General features: G+C 56.4%; 2 protein-coding genes and 1 long non-coding RNA gene across 5 annotated transcripts; 1 reads left to right on the forward strand and 2 right to left on the reverse strand.

The window, feature by feature from the left end:
* Positions 1-1,618: 1,618 nt before the first annotated feature.
* LOC135408104 (class II histocompatibility antigen, B-L beta chain-like) lies at positions 1,619-4,376 on the reverse strand. The gene is given in 6 exon segments (XM_064643447.1): positions 1,619-1,716; positions 1,826-1,932; positions 2,404-2,685; positions 3,325-3,480; positions 3,483-3,593; positions 4,106-4,376. Coding segments are annotated over 6 exon segments (750 nt in total). The 5' UTR covers positions 4,191-4,376; the 3' UTR covers positions 1,619-1,707.
* A 1,524-nt stretch (positions 4,377-5,900) lies between these two features.
* Positions 5,901-6,710, reverse strand: LOC135408110 (uncharacterized). 2 transcript variants are annotated; one of them, XR_010427248.1, is made up of 3 exons: positions 6,605-6,710; positions 6,468-6,506; positions 5,901-6,138 (listed from the first exon to the last, which is right to left on the reverse strand). It is a non-coding gene; the product is annotated as an uncharacterized LOC135408110 (long non-coding RNA). The 2 variants fall into 2 exon arrangements; XR_010427247.1 differs by having other exon boundaries at positions 5,901-6,141.
* A 258-nt stretch (positions 6,711-6,968) lies between these two features.
* On the forward strand, positions 6,969-9,593 carry LOC135408105 (zinc finger protein 239-like). 2 transcript variants are annotated; one of them, XM_064643449.1, is made up of 3 exons: positions 6,969-7,103; positions 8,068-8,146; positions 8,290-9,593. In XM_064643449.1, exons 2-3 carry the CDS (start codon positions 8,095-8,097, stop codon positions 9,339-9,341), a joined length of 1,104 nt encoding a protein of 367 aa, XP_064499519.1. In that variant the 5' UTR covers positions 6,969-7,103; positions 8,068-8,094; the 3' UTR covers positions 9,342-9,593. The 2 variants fall into 2 exon arrangements, with proteins under 2 accessions (XP_064499519.1, XP_064499518.1); XM_064643448.1 differs by lacking the exon at positions 6,969-7,103 and having other exon boundaries at positions 7,599-8,146.
* Positions 9,594-17,927: the final 8,334 nt, after the last annotated feature.

A 17,927-nucleotide genomic window follows, 5' to 3' on the forward strand; every position in this document is an offset into this window, starting at 1 on the left:
GACTGCCCGTGTGCAGCCCTGCCAAGATTCCTCCTGCAGGGAGCTCTCAGTCACCCTCCCAACCCTGAGCCCCTTGAAGCTCTGTCTGTGCCCTGCTGGTGTCCCTGAGCTGCCCTGGCAGTGCCCTCAGCCCTGCTGGGCTGTGCAGAGGAGCTGCTCCTGGGCAGAGTTGTCTCTCTGCAGCGCTGCCCGCTTGCCAGGAGCTCCCTGTGTGCCAGGAGCCCGGCCCAGCTCAGCAGCACAGACACAGCCCCAGGCACTGAATGACCCTCAGGGGGTTGGGGATGAGTCCCTGAACATCAGACAAAGAGCAAGTTAAAGAAACCTCTGAAAAATTCCAAGTCAGATCCAAGTCCACAGTTTCTCCTGGCGTTAATGGGTCCCACTGAGGGCCAGCACTCAGAAATTGTCCCCTGCTTCCAGTTAGAGCCGAAAACTGGAGGCAGTGATGACAGGTGGGGACAAGCAAAGTCCCAGGGTCTGTGATGCTGAATAAATCTGGCTTTGTTTTGTTCTTGCAAAGGGCCAAGGCCTGACCCCCAGCCATGGGAAGGGAGATCCTGTGCCTGCCTCATTCCTCAGGGCTCTTGCTGGGGCTCTGGGATGTGGGGATGTGCAATGGCAAGGGCAGGAGCATGGGGCAGCACCTGTGTCTCAGTTGGATGAGACTGAAGTGTTTTGCTAAGGGGGATGAGTTATGAGGAAAACCAAACTCCTCCCTCTAAGCAACTGTAAATTGGAAATTAAGAGATTCCAGTTGAGGAAGTATGGAAAAAGGAAAAATAACAGCTCTTTATTAAAGGATATCTGTGTATTAGCAGAAGAACAAAAGAACATAAAACCAACCAAACAATGATCCTGTAGCCAAAAATCCCCTTCCTGTTGGACCTGTTGGACCGCCAATGGAGATTCCCCCAAAGCGAGGAGGGAAAAGGGGAAAATGGGGGAAAAAAAGGAAAAGGTTAAGAAGGGGCTCTTCCCACGAAACTCCCGCTGTCTGTGGCTGGCTGTGGCTGGGAATTCCCCCTTTTGGCCAATGAACACACGCCACTGCCAACACGGGAGCGGAGGAGGGAAAGGGCGACCTCCTCCCCAAAGGTTCCTCTCTAGGGGGGTCAAACCTGTCCCGTGAAGTCCGAGCAGGTCCGGGCTGGGGGCAGAACAGGGCGCAGGAAACGAAGGCAAACGGGAACCAGCAAACAGCCAGATGAGCAGGCCAAGAACAAAAGGACCTCGGAGCCTCTCCAACACACCCCTGGCCTGAGTTAAGGCCAAAGTGAAGGGCCTTGCCCTTTGCCCAGGAGAAAGCAAAAAACTCCACCCCCCCAGAGCCTTCTGAGGGCTCCCAACCTGCAATGTGGGCTGGGCCAGTTCTTTTGTGGGTGTGAGTCACCCAAGGCAAAGCCCCCTCCCCCACTGAACATCTTTCTTTTCCAGTGGGGCAGGGCAAAGAAAAATTCCTGCTTGGTTTTTTAGAAGAAGTAAAGCTGTGACAGGGATCTTCTCCCCCCTGCCCTCACTGCCCCCCAATAACAGGGACTGGGGAGAACTGGGAAGCTTTACTGGGAACACTGGGAACAGCCGTCTGGGGTCAGAATAAAAGCAGGTCTTGGGGGGACACACGACCCCCCAAACTCATCATGGGGATGGACTGGGGGGTCCAGGCTGGGCCCGAGGCCACGGGGAGGGGCTGCGGCCGCCGTCGGCTCAGGAGCTCTGTGGGGAGAGAAAAGGGGGTGAGAGTGGGGTGGGGGTCAGGGGGGGCACAGAGGCTGTGGGAGAACAAGGGGGGGGCCACGACCCCCATTTGGGGACCCCCCTTTACCTTCTCCCGCAGGTAGAAGCCGAGCCCCAGCGCCAGGAAGACCAAGCCCAAGACGAAGCCCCCGACCCCCACCAGGATCTTGCTGCGGACGGTGTCCGGTGGCATCTCTGGGGGGAGCCAGGGGGGGTCAGCACCCCCAAAACCTCCTCCCACGCACCACCTGGCACCCCACAGAGCCCGGCCCGCTCTCCCCCAGCCCACCCAGCACCTCCTGAAACCTCCTACCAGTCCCTTCCAAGCGTATGTGGGAACCCACTTGAGCCCCTTTATGACCTGGTAACCCCCCTTCCCATCACCCCCAGGACCCCCCTGGATCTCTCCCAGTCCCTTCCCAGCCCCCCCCTCCAACTTCCTCAACCGCCTCCTGGTCACCCCAAGACCCCCCAGCCTCCATCCCATCCCATCCAGTTTCCCCTGAACTCCTTACCAGCTGCCCCCAGCACTCATCAACGTCCTTCTCACCCTCTCCATTTACCTCGAACACCTTCCCGTTCCCCCCAGTCTCCCTCCCAGTTGCCCCCTTTCCCCCCCAGCCCCCCTGCCAGTGTGCCCCCGGTGCTGGGGGGGCCGGGCCGTACCCCAGTGCCGGCTGAGGGGGTGCTCCAGGCTGACGTGCTCCACCTGGCAGCTGTAGGTGACCCCGCGCCGGGGGGGGATTTCCAGCATCACCAGCACCTGGCAGCTCCAGTCCCCGTTGGGGACCACGTTGGTGGCCACCACGTGCTCCGGCAGCTCCTGCCCATCCTGGAACCACCTCACCTGCACCGGCGCAGGGTAGAAATCCATCCCGGAGCAGAGCAGGCGGCCGGGGCCGGGCTGGGAGCTCGACGGCACCAGCGAGATGGACATGCTGGGGGGCACTGGGAGGGATGGGGGAGACACTGGGCTGAGCTGGGGGGCACTGGGAGGGAGGGGAGAGGGCTTGTAGGACATTGGTAGGGATTTGGATGGCCTTGGGAGGGTCTGGGAATAGACTGAGGTAGAAGAGGATGGGCTGGGGGACACTGGGGAGAGAGCTGGGAGATGTGGGAGTGAAGTGAGAACGACTGGGAATGGACTGAGAGGGTCTCAGAGTGGATCAAGAGGGTCTGGGAATGGAGTGAGATGGACTGGGAATGACTGGTCAGGACTGGGAAGGAAGCGAGCAGGACTGGGAGGAAACTCTTTGGTTTGGGTCTGCCTGGCAACTGGAGCGTCATCAGAGAGACGCGCTGGGATTGGCTGAGGGGCGTGAGCTCGGTGGCCCCAGCGGGGTGGAGACGCGGGGGGGCACTGGGAGAGACTGGGATGGACTGGGGTGGACTGGGGAGCACTGGAGTGGTCTGGGAAGAAATGAGATGGACTGGGAAGAACTGGGAAGAACTGGGATAGGGCAAAAAGACTCGAGACAGGCACATGGGGGGCTGAGGGGTCTGGCGTAATTGCCAGGGAGGGTTTGAGGGGCTCCAGGGTCATTCCCGGGGCAGGGCCCGAGGGGACCCGCTCTGCCCCACGCTCACCTCTGCGGTTCACCAGGAACGGGGTGGACACCTCATAGTTGTACCCACAGTATGTTTGCACAAAATCCCGCATGATCTCCATCCATACCTGGTTGCTGTTCCAGTCCCTGGCAATCTTCTCCCCACGCGGGGTGTCCCCCACATAGACCCCCAAACGCTGTCGAAGTGCACGAACTGCTCCCGGTTGTAGATGTGCCTCTCCATGTACCTCACCCGCTCGGTGCCGTTGATGAAGTAACACTCAGACTTTGCCATAAACTGGAACACCCCTGTGTGTGCAGGACACGGGTCAGGGGGTGCCCCATACCACTCCCCAGAATCCTCCAGCCCCCCACAACAGGGTGGGAGCTCAGGGGGCCACCCCGGACCCCCCTTTCCCACCCCCCTCTGCCCCACGGACGCCCCAGCACCGGCTCTTGGCTGGGGGGGAACCCCCCCATCAGCCCCCCGAGGATGGACAGGGGGGTTGGGGACCCTCCAATGCAGATCCGACCCCCCCAGAGCCCCAGGGAACCGCTCCAGGGCTCAAGGGACACCCAGGGACCCCCAGGGCACCCCTCTGCCTGCTCTCCCACACCCCCTTGCCCCCCTCTCCCACCCCTTTCCCACCATCCCCACAATCCCCAGACCCCTCCGCCCTCACTTTGGGGCTCCCACCACCCTCCCACTCACTCTGGGCCTTCTGACCCCCCTCCAACTCACTTCTGGGGCTCCCACCCCCTCTTTTCTCCCCTCTTTCCCCCTTTCCCACCCCACCCCCCTGCCTGCCCCCCCCGCTCACCCGACAGCTCCTCGCCCGCAGCCGGGGGGGCTCCCAGCACCACCAGCACCGCCAGCACGGCCCCAGCTCCCCGCACACGCTCCATGCCCAGCGCCGGACAGCTGCTGACAGCCCAAAACCAGCCGGGCGGCGCCGTTTTGGGGGGTTTGGGGCGCGCTGGGCTTGGCTGAGGGCGCAGTTGGGGCCCTTTTTTCGAGGCGTCTTCCCGGCGACTGATGAGTCATCAGCGCGGCGCGCTGGGATTGGGCGCGGGCGGCGTGGGCGCTTTGGGATTGGCTGAGGGTCGTTGGGGGCCCCCGCGGCAGCCCCGGGGCTGGGGGGTTCGGGGGGGTCCGTGGGCTGCGGGGGAGGGGGGAGCTCAGGTGAACCCAAAAATAGACATCCAGCGAGTGCAGAGAATTGGGAAGCTTTACTGGGAACACCGGGAGCAGTCGGCTGGTGTCAGAACAAAAGCAGGTACAGGGGGACACACGACCCCCCCAAAATCAGCTCAGCCGGGGATGGGGATTGGGTGATTATCTCTGGCCCTGCCTCTTGCTCCTGTTCTGAGGGCTCTCCTTCCCCTTCATCCCTCACTAACTGAGCTGATTTGGTCTTGGATTTCTCCTGTAGAGGGGCAACTGCTACCGACACAGGTTGTTCCTCTGCAGTTTGAGTGGCCACGGCACCTCTTGGTCTCCTTTCCTCCTCCTCCCCCTGAGGGCACTGGGTCTTAGTTAAACAAGATTACAACTTAGAAATTAAGAGACTTCAGGTGGAAGTGTGGAAAAGAAGAAACCTTCTATTTACAAAATGTGAATAAACAACAAATGGTGCAACCAAAAACTTTCAGAAGAAACAAAACAAAGTCCCAAATCCCCAGGTGGGGGGGAGAAACTGTCCCGGCAGTTCAAAGCTCTCGCAGCCCCGTGTGCCCGCAGCCAGCAGTGAAGGAGTCCCTTTTCCCAGGGGCAGTCCCCAAAGCAGAACACCTCGCTCCCAGATGGGTCGGGCTCTCTCTATCTCTATCTCTCTCAGTTGCTCTCCATGAGGTGTCCTGGGGGGAAAAAGCTTCCTCTCAGGAAAAGAGAACAAGGTGGCCAAAATCAGCTCCCGCTCTGTCCGGTCCCGGACAAACCCCAAAACCCCCCGAACAAAGGACCCCCCGCCCTCCCCGCGGCCACCGCGGTGTCCCCGAGAGCCGCCCTCCCCCCACTGCCCCTGCCCAGCGCCTGCGGCTCCGCTCCAACCCACCCCATCCCGGGAGACACCGATGGGAATGGGGAGGACACTGGGAAACAATTCCAACACCTCTTTTCAAACCTCTGACACCTGGTTCCCAGACATTCCCAAAGAAGGGGCTTCCCGTGGCCTCGAGCCAGGGACCGACCTTTGTATTGAACCAACTCCTGGGGAGACACGTTCCCATCCCTGTCCCCATTCCCATTCCTGGGGTTCCCATCCCTGTCCCCACTCCCATCCCTGTCCCCATTCCCATTCCTGGGGTTCCCATCCCTGTCCCCATTCCCAATTCCTGCTGTTCCAACCTGCTCCCAGTGTCCCCATTCCTGTCCCCACTATCCCTATCCTGGTCTCCCATGTCTCCATTCCCATTCCCCCTGTCCCAATTCCCATTCCTGGTGACTCCAACCTGCTCCCAATGTCCCCATTCCCGTTCCTGGAGTTCCCATTCCCATTCCTGCTGTCCCCAACCTGCTCCCAGTGTCCCTATCCCTTTCCCCAATGTCCCCATCCCAGTCCCCCCTGTCCCCATTCCCATTCCTGGTTCCCACAGAGGAACTGCCGGATGCCGGAGGAGGGAGCCAGGATTTATTGCCCAAAGCAGGAGATTTTCACACCCAAATTAAAGCCTCAGGAATAATTGTGGTCCTGGGTTTCACACGGGAAAAAGCAGGAAGTTGATCCATCGGGAAGAGCCGCAGGGGGGCCGGGGTGGGTGGGAGCAGCGGGATGAGCTCTACCAGCAGCTCCTGCCTTTCCACAGGGAGAGGGAAGGGGCGGATCCAGCTCCGGGATCGCTCAGGCTGTGATTCCTGCTGGGATGAGAGCAGGGAAAGGAGTCACCATGTCCCTGTTCCCATCCCAGGGGATGGAGCCGGCTGTGGAGCCCAGGGAGAGTAGGAACTGCTCTGGATTCCCTCCTGATCCTGCTCCATCCATCCTACCCTAATCCCACTCCAGAATCCAGCCCTGATCCCAGTCCACAATTGCACCTGATCCCACTCTGGAATCCTGCCCTTAGCTGGAATCCCCTTCCAATCCCGCTCCAGCCATTAGGCCCCCATTCCCCTCTGGAATCCCGGCATCCATCCTGGGATCCCTGCCCAGAGGATCTGGATCCACACACGCTGCTGGGACTCACTGGTGGGCGCGGGGTCGTATCCATTCCCCTCCCTCTTCCCTATGGAAAGAAAGCGGGATCAGCACCCGTGGCACAGGATCCCCGGAATGCTGCCGGGCGGATCCGTGCCCCTTCCCGACCCCCATCCCGGGAGTTACCGGATCGGAGCTTCCAGACACCGACTCCCACGAGGCCGATGATGATGATGATGGCAGCGATGATGGACACAGTGTCCTAGTTAGAACAGCTGGGACCGATTCCTCACTGGATGGGTGTAGCCCAAAACTGTGGATTCTATGGCCTTCCAAGCCATTTTCCCAGGAACTGTTGTCAGGAGAGGCCTGCGAGGTGGGGGGATGTCCTGAGCACCCTCATACCCTTTTATGGACTGAGCATCCTCATATCCTTTTACGGAATTCCCTGCTCTGAGGGAAAAACTCAGCATCCTTTTATGGAAATGCCCGCTCTGAGGGGAGGACTGGGCATTGCTGCCTGAACTGGAGAATATATAAACCTGGAGTTTCGGAACCTTTTTCCCACTCGTGGGATCCAGAGGAGGACTGCAGCTCACCGCTCTCAACCAGCCTGAGACCACCCCCCTCAACTGGACTGCAATCAGCACTTTTGACCAGACTGCAACAGCTCTCCCACCAGCAGGTTTTTCCCTCTCCCTTTTCTTTGGACTCGGGGGGGGCCAAGGAACATCACTTTGTTCATGCCCCAGGGTGCTGGGTTCTACATTTGGGTTTTGTGGCTTAAAACCAATTGCTTGTCTGTATAATCAGACTTATTGGGCAAGGGGGGCCCAAGGGGGGCCCAAGGGGGGCCCAAGGGGGCTGGGCCAGGGGGGGAAGGACTGCAGGGGGTGGATCCCGGAGGAGGAAACCCGCCAAAAGCGGCGGCCCAGCCGAGGGAGGAGCCGAGCAGGAGCACAAAGTAGAGCAGCCAAAAGGTCCTGGCGGTCGCTTGGCAATGGCGGGGGGGGCGAGAGCGGTTTGGGGGCCCCCCGTGAGAGCCGGGGGGGAACCCCGGTAGCCGCGGAGTGGGGAGAGCGGAGAGGGGCGATCCCGGAGCTGGGGGACCCCCGGAATGCTGGAGGGGGGAGCAGGGAGAGGGAGGAGCCCCGGGAGCCCCGGGAGGCTGCAAGGGGGTCCCGGAGAAGGGGGAGCCTGGGCATTGGGGACCCCTGGAATCCCCGGGCCAAGAAAGTGGAGAAGGCGGAGAGGGGGAACGTCTGGGAACCCGGCCCCCTGAAGCAGAGAGTGAGGGGAGAAGAGACCCCTGGGACCCCCAAAAGCCCCGGCATCCCTAAGCGGGACCCCCAGCAGCCCAGAGAGGGGAGAGCCCAGAAGGTAAAGGTGCAGAGAGCAGAGAGGGGGAACTTCAGGGAGGGTTTTTTTGAGCTGAATGTTCATATTTTGGAGTATTTTTTTTGCCGACTCTTGATCTTTTGCAAATTTGCGGGGGGTTTGTGCGGGTTATTTTTCCCAAATCTTGTTGTTTTCTTTTTTTCTGGGCTGAATGTTGGTGTTTTGGAGGTTTTCAGGGACACAGGATGCCCGGTGAGTTCCAGAGATGGACTTGGGCAACACACTCACCCCCTTTTTTCCCCCCCCAGCAGGATTTCTGCTTCCCAAAGCTTGGGCGGATGGAGGAGGAGGCTGCGAGGAAGAGGAAGATGCCGCGGGCCCCCCAGGCAGGTGAGGAGGAAGTCAGTGCCCCTTTGGGTCGGTCTTTTGTCTTTTGTGGCCGTCCTGCCAGGGCCGGAGTTGGGGGATGTCCTTGGGCTTCCCTGTGGACCGGAGGCAAATCCCCTGCGTGTCCTTGTTGCTTCCTGCCCCAGGCCCCGAGGTGAGGCCGGAGAGCGCGGAGGACAAATCCCGGCGGCAGAGCCTGGTGGGAGAGGCCGTTTTGAAGGGCTCCCCGGCGCAGGAAGGCAGCGGGGAGGAAAAGGGCCAGAGATGCCCCCGCAGGAGGGGCTCCAAAGCCAGCCCAGGGAGCTGTGAGGAGGAAAGAGCCAGCGTGTGCCGGGAAGGCGTCCGGAGCTTGAGGTGGAGCTGCGAGCTGGTGGTCCCTGAGCAGCCTCCCAGCAGGGAAAAGCCCTTCAGGTGTTTGGAATGTGGGAAGAGCTTCAGCAAGAGCACTGACCTTCGCAACCACCGTCGCATCCACAGTGGGGAAAGGCCCTACACGTGTGGGGAGTGTGGGAAGAGCTTCAAACGGAGCTCCCACCTCCTCAGCCACCAGATGATCCACAGTGGGGAACAGCCCTACACATGTGGGGAGTGTGGGAAGAGCTTCAGGCAGAGCTCCACCCTCCGCACCCACCGTCGCATCCACGCTGGGGAACGGCCCTACACGTGTGCGGAATGTGGAAAGAGCTTCACCCTCCTCTCCCACCTGCTCCGACACCAGATGATCCACAGTGGGGAAAGGCCCTACACGTGTGGGGAGTGTGGGAAGAGCTTCAATCAGAGCTCCCACCTGCTCCAACACCAGATGATCCACAGTGGGGAAAGGCCCTACATGTGTGAGGAATGTGGGAAGAGCTTCACTCAGAGCTCCCACCTGCTCCGACACCAGATGATCCACAGTGGGGAAAGGCCCTACACGTGTGCGGAGTGTGGGAAGAGCTTCAGGGACAGCTCCAGCCTTTGCAAACACCGTTGCATCCACACCAGGAAATGGCCCTACAAGTGCTTGGAATGTGGGAAGAGCTTCAGCACAAGCACCAAGCTGCTCAGCCACCAGCACATCCCCACTGGGGAACAGCCCTACACGTGTAGGGAATGTGGGACAGCTCCACCCTCTACACCCACCGTCGCCTCCACATCAGGGAGAGGCCCTTCCACTGTGGGGAGTGTGGGAAGAGCTTCACGCAGAGCTCTTCCTTGACCTCCCACCAACGGACCCACCGGTAAGAGAAGCCCCGAGTGCCCCGACTGTGGGAAGAGCTTCGGCCGCTGCTCCAACTCCATCAGCCATGGGAGGACCCGCATTGGATGATCCACAGGGACCCCCGTTGGGCACAGACCTGGTGTGCTGGTTTTAAGGTAAACGAGCAGGGGAAATGACAGCGGTGACATCACGGGGACATCGATGACATCACATGGACATTGGTGACATCACGGGGACATTGGTGACATCACCGGGGGTAAATTTTGGTGTGAAAATCTCCTGCTTTGGGCAATAAATTCTGGCTCCTCCTCCGACATCTGGCAGTTCCTCCCTGGGAACCAGGAATGGCAATGGGGAAAGGGGGAATTGGGAATGGGGACCCTTGGAATGGGAATGGGGACACCTGGATTGGAAATGGGGACACCGGGGAGTGGGATGGAGACACTGGGAGCAGGTTAGGGAAACCAGGAATGGGATGGGGACACCAGGACTTGGAATGGGAACACCAGGAACTGGGATGGGAACTCCTGGAATGGGAATGGGAATGGGAATTCGTGGAATGCGAATAGGAACACCTGGAATGGGAATGGGAACATTGGGTGCAGATTGAGGACACCAGGAATTGGAATGGGGACACCTGGAATGGGAATAGGAACACCTGGAATGGGAATAGAGAAAACAGAGGTGGGATGGGAACACCTGGAATTGGAATGGGGACAATAGGAATGGGAATGGAGACACCTGGAATGGGAATGGGAACACCAAGAACTGGGAATGGGGAAAACAGAAGTGGGATGGGAACATCAGGAATGGGAGGAGGGAAAATAGGAATGGGAATGGGGACACCTCAAATGGGATGGAACACCTGGAAAGGGAATTGGAACACACAGAATGGGAATAGGAACACCTGGAATGGGAATGGGGACATTGGGAGCAGACTGAGGACACCAGGAATGGGAATGGGGGCAGCAGGAATGGGAATGGGGACACATGGAATGGGGATGGGAACACCTGGAATGGAAATGGTGACAATGGGAATGGGAACACCAGGAATGGGATGGGAACACCTGGAATGGGAATGGGGACGCCTGGAATGGGAATGGGGACATCAGGAATGGGAATGGGGACACCTGGGCTGGGAATGGGAACATTGGGAATGGGAATGGGAACATTGGGAGCAGGTTGGGGACACCAGGAATGGGAATGGGAACACCTGGAATAGGAAAGGGGACACCTGGAATGGGAATGGGAACTCCTGGAATGGGAATGGGGACACCTGGAATGGGAACGGGAACATTGGGAGCAGATTGAGGACACCTGGAATTGGAATGGGGACACCTGGAATGGGAATGGGAACACCCGGGCCCGGGCTGTGTCCCTGGTGAAACAGGAGGCCAGGCCCAAAAGAGTTCACTAAGAAATTTGGGCCTGCTAACAAGCTCCCAACAGCCAAGACCATCTGCGCTCGTTCTGTTCTACTGACTGGAGCAAAGCTTCAGAGAATAGTACAGGAACATGTCCTAGGCCTAGAGGGGATAAATTAGAGAGACAACAGGATCAGGGAGACATTGGAATAGGAGGAATAGGCCGGGAGCCAGGGCTTTTTCCAAGCTTCAGTGAGCGGGTCAAGAACAATGGAAGAGAAGGAAGGTCAAGCTGAGGAAGATGAGTTGAAGCCCCCAGAGCCATGGAGGAAGAGTGGAAGTCCCCTCAGGATTGAGGGCCAAGAGAAGCACCGCCCCAAGCCCCGCCTGAGTTCCACCTATACTCCGCCTATTCTTAATATGCAGAGATAGAGGTTGGAATCACTTGAATATGCATTTAATCACAGCTGAAGATTGTATAAAAATGCTGATTTTGTGTGAAGCCTTGGAGCAAGTTTGTCCAGCGCGAGCTGGCTTGCTCCCAACGTTGAATAAACAAATACCTTGCTGCTTAAAGATAAAAAGTCTCTGAGCAGTTTCTCGGACCGATTTTTTGGATTCAGCGCCCAGTCAGTCCCAGGATGATCCCAGTCACTCCTGGTCTCTCCCAGTTGCTCCCAGTTTCCTCCATGTGGTCCCACTCATTCCCAGTTGCCCTCAGAAGCTTCCAGCATGATCCCAGTTGCTCACAGCCACTTCCAGTCATCCCCAGTGCACTCCCAGTTGCTCCCAGTATGATCCCAATTGTCGCGACGGAAAGCTCTAGACACCTCAATGTGAGAATCCAGGAACTTCGTTTATTGTAGATTGACAGTAGCTTAATATACACTCTATAATAAGTTCATGAATATTACAGAAATTAGGCTCATTATTGGTGCTCAGTTAGGTGGTGATATCATCTTAACTGCCTTCCATTGTTTACACAGGTGGCTCGTTAAGTGTCTCTGTTTTGGTAATGCCTAGCTCCTGTTTTTCAGCTCAATTTAGAATACCCAAGGACGCTGCTGCTTTCTCACGGCCCGGCTATCTCAGACTTTCTCATGGGCCTAGTCAGACTGCGTCTTATACTTTAGCAGCTCATCCATAGCCTTAGCCATGTTCATATGTCCTCATGTTCTAACCAATCCTCTATAGTTTTAACCCACAAAACCCAAATGTATAACCCAGCACCCTGGGGCATGAACAGAGTGGTGTTTGTTGGGCCCCCTGAGCCCAAAGTAAAGGGAGAGGGGAAAAAAACCCTGTTGGTGAAACTGGTGGTGCAATCTGGTCAAGAGTGGTGGTTGCAGTTTGGTCAAGAGTGGTGATCTGCAGTCTGGTTGAGAGTGGTGGTCACAGTCTGATTGAAAAGTGGTGGTTGCAGTCTGGTTGAAGAGACATTGCTGACATCACAGGCAGAGCAGTGACATCACAGGGAAAGTGGTGACATCACAGGCAGAGCAGTGACATCACAGAGACAGCAGTGACATCACATAGACAGCAGTGACATCACAGGGACATTGGTGATATCACAGAGACAGGAGTGACATCACAGGAACAGCAGTGACATCAAAGGGACAGCAGTGACATCACAGAGACATCGGTGACATCACAGAGACCATGGTGAAATCATGTCACAGAGACACCGGCAACATCACAAAGACAGCAGTGATGTCACAGGGACAGCAGTGACATCACAGGGACAGCGGTGATGTCACAGGGACAGCAGTGACATCACAGGGACAGCGGTGACATCACAGGGACAGCGGTGACATCACAGAGACATCGGTGACATCATAGGGACATGAGTGACATCACAGAGAGAGCGGTGACATCACAGAGAGATTGGTGACATCACAGTCACAGCAGTTACATCACAGGGACATCGGTGACATCACAATGGCAGCAGTGACATCACAGGGACATCAATGACATCACAGAGACACTGGTGATATCACAGGAACAGCAGTGACATCACAGAGACATTGGTGACATCACAAGGACATCGGTGACATTGTTGCCCGTAATCCAAAAAACACAAACCAACAGAGTGCCGGTTTATGCGGTGCTTTATTCAGGGCCCTGGGAACCTGCGGGCTAACGCCCCAAGTCAGGATTCCAAAGACCCTCATTCTCAGTTCAGCTTTTATACACAAACAAGTTTACGTGTAGGTTCCACAGCAAAACAGTTACAGTTTCCACAGCAAACCAGGTGCAGTTACAAACAAGCTCATACTTCATACTGATAACAATTAATAATCATCTACTCTAATCATAAATCTTCTTAAGTTGTCTTACCCCTAGAAACTGTTTAACAGACCTTTACCACATCCTAGGTAACAAATCGTTATATACATGCTTGACTAGATCCTTTGATTATGGTTTCCACTCACACAAACAAGGTTGCTAACTTACTACTTTGGAGTGTTGCTTTCTAGGCCTACTCTCCTACTAAGCCTTAGCCATTCTACTACTAAATTTAAATTGCTTTGCAACAACATCACAGAGACAGCAGTGACATCACAGGGACAGCGGTAAAATCACAGAGAGAGCAGTGACATCACAGGGACATTGGTGACATCACAGAGACAATAGTGACATCACAGGAACAGCAGTGACATCACAGAGACATCCATAACATCACAGAGACAGAAGTGACTTCACAGGCACAGCGGTGACATCACAGAGACATCAGTGACATCACAAAGACAGCAGTGACATCACAGGGACAGCGGTGACATCACAGATACACCAGTGACATCACAGTCACAGCAGTGACATCACAGGGACAGCAGTGACATCACAGGGACATTGGTGACATCACAAGGACAGCAGTGACAACACAGGGACGGCAGTGACATCACAGAGATATCAGTGACATCACAGTCACAGCAGTGACATCACCGGGACAGCTGTGACATCACAGATACACCAGTGACATCACAGTCACAGCAGTGACATCACAGGGACAGCAGTGACTGTTACGACCCGCCCCAGGAAAAAGGCAGGGGGGTAACTCAGGTTTTATCAATAATTCCCTTGGGGTGGATTAAAGTGAAACAACACTAAATAATCGGTGTCTGAAAACATATTGACAAGGTTTATTTTAACAATTCTGTATCAACAGGTATGCCAGCATTTTGGGGGCTGTCATATAACAAGGCCAACCTTTCGGGGGAGGAGAAAAATGCATAGGGGAGAGAAAGACAGGGTAAGAGTAAGGGAGAGCAAGAAAAAAGAAAAGATGAGAGTGGTAAAAACGTATATAGTCACCGCCCACTGGATCCAGCCATGTAAAAAGCAATGGTCTGGATCCGCAGGCGGTAGGGGGAGAAGAAGGAAAAACACCCTCCAAACCCCCAAAGTCACCAGTCAATATCCATATCCTTTGCACCTCCCCCAAGGCGGGGAGTTGTTTTCATAGGGGGGTGTCCCCCTTTTTGGGGCGGAGTTCGTGTGGAGGGCGTGGTAAACTCGTCTCTTCCCGCCTTTTCGGGGCTTGACATCTTCTGCACTGGAGGAGGGGGATGGGCCCAGTTGCCCATCAGAAAGTCAAAAGTCTGCAGAAGTCTCTTAGAATGCATAAATCATTAACCGTTTCGGTCTCTGACACTCCCCCAGACCAGCGCTCGTGGGGAGATCTCTGCTCTTAACCTCCAGCAGTGACCTTGGGGGGTCCCCAGCCAAGGCAGGAATATCCACACACCCCCAAGAAGGGTTCTGTTGGAAGAACCTGCCCCTGGGAAAGGGGACTGGCCCTTTCTGGTAGAAACCCATGGACTGACAGTCCTTGGACTCCAGGGGTTCCCTCACCATCAGGGGCTTCATTTGGGGTCAAACCAGTCTGGGGTCCAACATCTCCTGCCTTGTCCTGGCCCCCTCTCAGCTCAGCACTGACCCCTTTGCAAATGGGGCATTTTCTTGGTGCCATTGCAGGGGGGATGTCCTGCCCCAGTGTCCCAGTGTTCCTTTAATTCCCAGAGGCCCTGCAGTGTCCCAGTGGCCCCTTGATTCCATGACCTTCTGAAACACCTCAGGGTTCCTTTGGTTCCATGAGGCCCCCCTGTCACAAAGGCCCCTGGATTCCATGAATTCCGCAGTGCCACAAGGACACAAGTGTGACAAGGGTCACAATATCTGGTATTGTACTGGGAGTGACTGGGATCATACTGGGAGTGACTGGAACCAAAGAAGAGGTTCATGGGAGCAACTGGAACCACACTGGGGGCAACTGGGATCAGAGTGGGAGCAGCTGGGCCCCTGCTGGGCTCATAGTGGGATCATTCTGGGAGTGACAGGGATCATGCTGGGAGTGACTGCAATACTCCTGGGAGTATCTGAGAGGGACTGCAACCATACTGGGCATGACTGGGATCAAACTGGATTCGTACTGCAAGTGTCTGCAAGTTCCTGGGATCATACTGGGGGTGACTGGACTCAGAGTGGGATCATCCTGGGAGCAACTGGGACCATGCAGGGGCAAATGGCCTCCTCCAGGCAGTGACTGAAAGTGCCTGGGGCCAGACTGGACTCAGTCTGGGAGTCCCTGAGAGGGAAAGGAACCATCCTGGGGGGGGGGGGACTGGGAGCAACTGGGACCACCTTGGGGGCAACTGGGATCCTATCGGGAGTGACTGGGAGTGACTGGAATCCTAGTGGGAGTGACCGGGGACTCCAGGGACCACTCTGGCACTGCCAGGCATTCTGGAGCTGGAGGGATCCGCAGGCACTCGGCAACCTCCTGCAATCAAAGGGCCACTGGGACACGGGGACCAAAGGAACCTGGGACTCAGTGGAGCCTCAGGAAATTCAGGGACCATTGTGACACTGGAGAACCACATGGAAACAAGGGGCCATCCTGATGCTCTGGAACCTCCTGGAACCAAGGGGCCATTGTGTCACTACAAGGACTTACAGATCCAAAGGAACACAGGGACACTGTGGAATCTCCTGGAACCACGGGGCCACTGTGGCATCTGGGGCCTCATGGAACAGAAGGAACCCTGAGACATTTGGGAAGCTCATGGGATGAAAAGGGCCATTGTGACAATACAGGGCCTCAGGAATGCTGAATGCTGAATCATTTTGGAACCTCGTGGAACCAAGGGGCCATCGTGACTCTGCAGGGTCTCATGGAAACAAAGAAACCCTGGGAAACTGCAGAACCTCCGGAATTTAATGGGCCATCGTGACTCAGGGCAATGTCCTTGAGTCAAGGGGCCACTGTGTTCCCATCCCATTCTAGTTGTTCCCATCCCATTCCAGGTGTCCCCATTCCCATTCCAGGAGTTCCCATTCCCATTCCAGGTGTTCCCATTCCCATTCCACGTGTTCCAATTCCCTTTCCAGGTGTTCCATCCCATTCTAGGTGTCCCCATTCCCATTCCTATTGTCCCTCCTCCCATTCCTGGTGTTCCCATCCCACTTCTGTTTTCCCCATTCCCAGTTCTTGGTGTTCCCATTCCCATTCCAGGGGTCTCCATTCCCATTCCTGTTGTCCCCATTCCCATTCCAGGTGTTCCCATCCCACCTCTGTTTTCCCTATTCCCATTCCAGGTGTCTCCATTCCCATTCCAGGTGTCCCCATTCCAATTCCAGGTGTTCCCATTCCCGGTGTCCCCAACCTGCTCCCAATGTTCCCATTCCCATTCCCAATGTTCCCATTCCCAGCCCAGGTGTCCCCATTCCAATTCCTGATGTCCCCATTCCAATTCCTGATGTCCCCATTCCCATTCCTGGTGTCCCCATTCCCATTCCAGGTGTCCCCATTCCCATTCCAGGTGTTCCTATTCCCATTCCAGAGTTTCCCATCCCATTCCAAGTGTCTCCATTCCCATTCCAGGTGTTCCCATTTCCCTGTTCCCCTGGGGACAGGAACGGAGACACTGGGAGCAGGTTGGCACAGCAGGAAGTGGGAATGGGGAGAGGGATGGGAACCCCAGGAATGGGAATGGGGAGAGGGATGGGAACCCCAGGAATGGGAATGGGGACAGGGATGGGAACCCCAGGAATTGGAATGGGGACAGGGATGGGAACCCCAGGAATGGGAATGGGGACAGGGAATGGAACCCCAGGAATTGGAATGGGGAGAGGGATGGGAACCCCAGGAATGGGAATGGGGACAGGGATGGGAACGTGCCTCTGCAGGAGTTGGTTCAATACAAAGGTCGGTCCCTGGCTTGAGGCCATGGGAAGCCCCTTCTTTGGGAATGTCTGGGAACCAGGTGTCAGAGGTTTGAAAAGAGGTGTTGGAATTGTTTCCCAGTGGCCCCCCCATTCCCATCTGTGTCTCCCGGGATGGGGTGGGTTGGAGCGGAGCCGCAGGCGCTGGGCAGGGGCAGTGGGGGGAGGGCGGCTCTCGGGGACACCGCGGTGGCCGCGGGGAGGGCGGGGGGTCCTTTGTTCGGGGGCTTTTGGGGTTTGTCCGGGACCGGACAGAGCGGGAGCTGGTTTTGGCCACCTTGTTCTCTTTTCCTGAGAGGAAGTTTTTTCCCCACAGGACACCTCGTGGAGAACGACCGAGAGAGAGAGGGAGAGAGAGCCCGACCCATCTGGGAGCGAGGTGTTCTGCTTTGGGGACTGCCCCTGGGAAAAGGGACTCCTTCACTGCTGGCTGCGAGCACACGGGGCTGCGAGAGCTTTGAACTGCCGGGACAGTTTCTTCCCCCCACCTGGGGATTTGGGACTTTGTTTGGTTTCTTCTGAAAGTTTTTGGTTGCACCATTTGTTGTTTATTCAGATTTTGTTAATAAAAAGCTGTTTCTTTTCCTTTTCCACACTTCCACCTGAAGTCTCTTAATTTCTAAGTTCTAATCTTGTTAAACTAAGACCCAGTGCCCTCAGGGGGAGGAGGAGGAAAGGAGACCAAGAGGTGCCGTGGCCACTCAAACTGCAGAGGAACAACCTGTGTCGGTATCAGCTGCCCCTCTACAGAAGAAATCCAAGACCAAATCAGCTCAGTTAGTGAGGGATGAAGGGGAAGGAGAGCCCTCAGAACAGGAGCAAGAGGCAGGGCCAGAGATAATCACCCGATCCCCTTCCCCTGCTGAGCTGTGAGAGATGTGAAAAGATTTCAGCCTCCAGCTGGGAGAGCCCCTGCTGACCTGGCAGCTCCAGTACTGGGATATCATGGCCCAGCATATGGAACTAGGTGGGAGTGCAGCCATGCAACTGGGATCCC

The sequence above is a fragment of the Pseudopipra pipra genome, unplaced genomic scaffold (assembly GCF_036250125.1).
Source record: "Pseudopipra pipra isolate bDixPip1 unplaced genomic scaffold, bDixPip1.hap1 HAP1_SCAFFOLD_182, whole genome shotgun sequence".
Taxonomy (NCBI): domain Eukaryota; kingdom Metazoa; phylum Chordata; class Aves; order Passeriformes; family Pipridae; genus Pseudopipra; species Pseudopipra pipra.